This window comes from Guillardia theta (genome assembly GCF_000315625.1).
Source record: "Guillardia theta CCMP2712 unplaced genomic scaffold GUITHscaffold_254, whole genome shotgun sequence".
Taxonomy (NCBI): Eukaryota; class Cryptophyceae; order Pyrenomonadales; family Geminigeraceae; genus Guillardia; species Guillardia theta.
Genome location: NW_005434422.1, coordinates 61,763 through 64,703, shown reverse-complemented (window position 1 = coordinate 64,703; position 2,941 = coordinate 61,763). Strand labels below are relative to the sequence as shown.

Here is a 2,941-nt window from a genome sequence, read left to right as displayed (position 1 = left end):
GGAAGGAGAAAGCTACGGGTAGAGACGGTTTAGGGTTCAGCACTAACCAGGAAGGGATGCTTCAGAGCCTCCTCTGCTGTCATTCTCGTGCGAGGATCGATGTCGAGGCAGCGGTTGAGGAAGTCCCAGATCGCATGTTTCTCCTCCACCTCCAGCCCAGCCTTGCATCCGCATCCGCGCCCAGGGAGCTTGACAAGGTCCGCCATGTTTGCTTCAAACCACGGGCATAGCTGAGATGCAGGTCCAATGGTGGAATCTGAATGACATCAAATTAGCAACCTCAGGCCTCCCGCCTCCATATCACCCTCATCCTCATCCTCTTGATACAACAACGCCGACGACAACAATTTTACCTTAACGTCGAGCTTGAAATCTTCGATAACATCTCTGATCTTATCTCTGTACTTACCCGTATACCCATAGTTTTGCTTCCACACAGCATCCATGCTCTTGATGTACATGCGCAAGCTGCTCAGACAGTCAGGCAAGCGCACTTCCAAGGTACACAAAGAGCGTACCCGTAGATTTCCATCATTGCCGTGATTATGTCGTTGGACTGGAACCACTGGAAGTGTGTCGTGCGGCACAGCAGGGTAAGCAGTACTACACCAGCAGCCCACACGTCCACTGCTGTGGTCTGGCACTCCATGCCCATGAGCACTTCTGGCGCTCGGTATCCCCGAGTTCCCGCGCGGTTGACACTGACTGGACGTTCGAATTTGACCCCTGAGTTCCTCACTGTCACCGATGCGTTCGTCTTGCTCACGCCCAACCTCCGCCTCTTCGCCATCTCCTGCGCCATCACCTGCGCCAACTTTAGCTTCTGCTGCTCCTTATTAGTGTGTCACGCTATTAGTGTGTCACGCATGGCATGCCCTTCACAGTGCAAAAGGAGGGCAACGAAGTGTTGGGGACAGAAGAAGAAAAACTTGCACGGAAGAGGAAAAATGCTAGATTGAGGCAACAGAAGAAGAGGAGTTTGGAAACCCCGGAACAAAAATCTGCACGAAACGCAAGCAATGCAGCACGTCAAGTCAAGAATAGGAGTATGAAACAATTTAACATGACGCCGGCAAAGACGGAAGAAGGACCGGCGCACAACCTTGGATTGCAACACAGGCCTGACATGTCATTGACCAAAGACAACAAAGAACAACCGGCACGTCACAGTATGGAGGACGAAAGAGGTGAGGTACCAGAGAGGATGCAGAGCTTCCACCAGCTTGGATTGCAACACAGGCCTGACATGTCATTGACCAAAGGCAACAATGGCATGGCATGCGATGAATCGCTGGATCAAGAGGGTGCACACAAGGACATGTCATTGACCAAAGGCAACAATGGCATGGCATGCGATGAATCGCTGGATCAAGAGGGTGCACACAAGGACATGTCATTGACCAAAGGCAACAATGGCATGGCATGCGATGAATCGCTGGATCAAGAGGGTGCACACAAGGACATGTCATTGACCAAAGGCAACAATGGCATGGCATGCGATGAATCGCTGGATCAAGAGGGTGCACACAAGGACATGTCATTGACCAAAGGCAACAATGGCACTGCACGCAAGAAAAACTCAATACGAGAAGAGCTGATGATCTACCCAGTGGACATGCGGTTTCTCAATGAAGTGGAAAAGCAGTTTGACATAACAAGAATGGTTGGATCCGGAACATTCGGGGAGGTATATGCGGCCTACGACAGGGTAAATGGTCGCCGAGTAGCAATCAAACGATTGTTACCATTTCACAGACTCGATGCGTACAAGGAGGAACAAAGGTTTATATCGAGCTTGAATGGAAAATCCAACATTGTACAGATAGTGAAATGTCCGCCACTGGCTCCTGATGGGATAATCCTTATCGAGGAGCAGCAGGCTTTGATTTTTGAATACTTGGAACATGACAGGCCCTCGGTTTACGTCAAAGATTTGACCATGAGCGAGATTGCCCACTACATGAAGAATTTGTTTGTTGCTTTGCGCTCTGTACATGCCCTCGGGATTATACATCGAGACGTGAAATTGAATAACTTCCTCTACAACAGAAGGAACAAGAAGTACTTGCTCGTGGACTTTGGGCTGGCAGAGAAACAAATGCAGACCACCGCTCAGGGAATTTCCAAAGGACTATCGCCTTCATCAGGCCGCAGCATCGGCAACATCTTGCCCTGTGAGGTTTCTACGGCCAGCTCTCGCTTCTTGCGGTATCAAACAAATAGATTGGATTATTGCAAAGGAATTTACCTGCACTTTCTGGCTTCCGGGCATGTGACAGAGCAATTCAAATATTTTATTCAGAACAAGATTCCTCTTGGTTTGTTGAATATGACAGCCATGGAGAAACGGCATCTTGAGGTTGGAAAAGTTGCGTATCGTAGAGGGCAGACGGCATGTTGTAACCGGAAACGATCGGACAGGTTCCGGTCGGATGCGGTCGAACCCCTCACGAAAAAGCAGATAACGAGCATGGAAGTTCAAGCCAACCTCAGTTGCCAATCGTTCAGGAACATTTGCTTGAAGTGCAGAAACATGCAATCAGTTTGCTGTTGTGTCAAGGCTCAGTGATTTCTGTTGAGTCTGAGTTCTCTTTCTCGTCTCCTGCGCTCTCCAAGGGCTGAAGCTTGTCGCCGGTGAGGCAGCTTAGCACCATGATCCTGGCGCTCAGGTAAAGGCTCGCCGCCTTCCCTCGCCGCCTCCATCATACCTTGTCAAGTACCCCTTCTTTTCCCACTGTGTGCAAGTACGGGGACAACACCCCTTCTCATGCAAATGCATATTGTATCAGGCCGAACCCCCACACAGGCTTGCAGTTTTCTTATGTATGCCCATATGATTTGATCGGACAGGCCCCAGGTTCAAGGGATGAAGCAATTCAACCAGCATGCTTGAAGTTTTTCATGGGGGTGGGGTTATATTTGTACCGGATGTGTACAATAC

General features: G+C 49.7%; 2 protein-coding genes across 2 annotated transcripts; one reads left to right on the top strand and one right to left on the bottom strand.

Moving 5' to 3' along the window:
- Nucleotides 1-200: 200 nt before the first annotated feature.
- On the bottom strand, nucleotides 201-677 carry GUITHDRAFT_156427 (hypothetical protein). The gene is given in 2 exon segments (XM_005818968.1): nucleotides 201-513; nucleotides 525-677. The coding sequence occupies 2 exon segments, from the start codon at nucleotides 647-649 to the stop codon at nucleotides 267-269; spliced, it is 372 nt and encodes a 123-aa protein (XP_005819025.1). The 5' UTR covers nucleotides 650-677; the 3' UTR covers nucleotides 201-266.
- Nucleotides 678-871: 194 nt separating this feature from the next.
- On the top strand, nucleotides 872-2,569 carry GUITHDRAFT_121791 (hypothetical protein; the record flags this gene model as incomplete). Its single annotated transcript, XM_005818967.1, has 1 exon — nucleotides 872-2,569. The coding sequence occupies one exon, from the start codon at nucleotides 872-874 to the stop codon at nucleotides 2,567-2,569; it is 1,698 nt and encodes a 565-aa protein (XP_005819024.1).
- Nucleotides 2,570-2,941: the final 372 nt, after the last annotated feature.

Excerpts from the sequence above, each read along its gene's own strand:
- GUITHDRAFT_156427 (XM_005818968.1), bottom strand. The coding sequence starts at position 649 with ATGGAGTGCCAGACCACAGCAGTGGACGTGTGGGCTGCTGGTGTAGTA.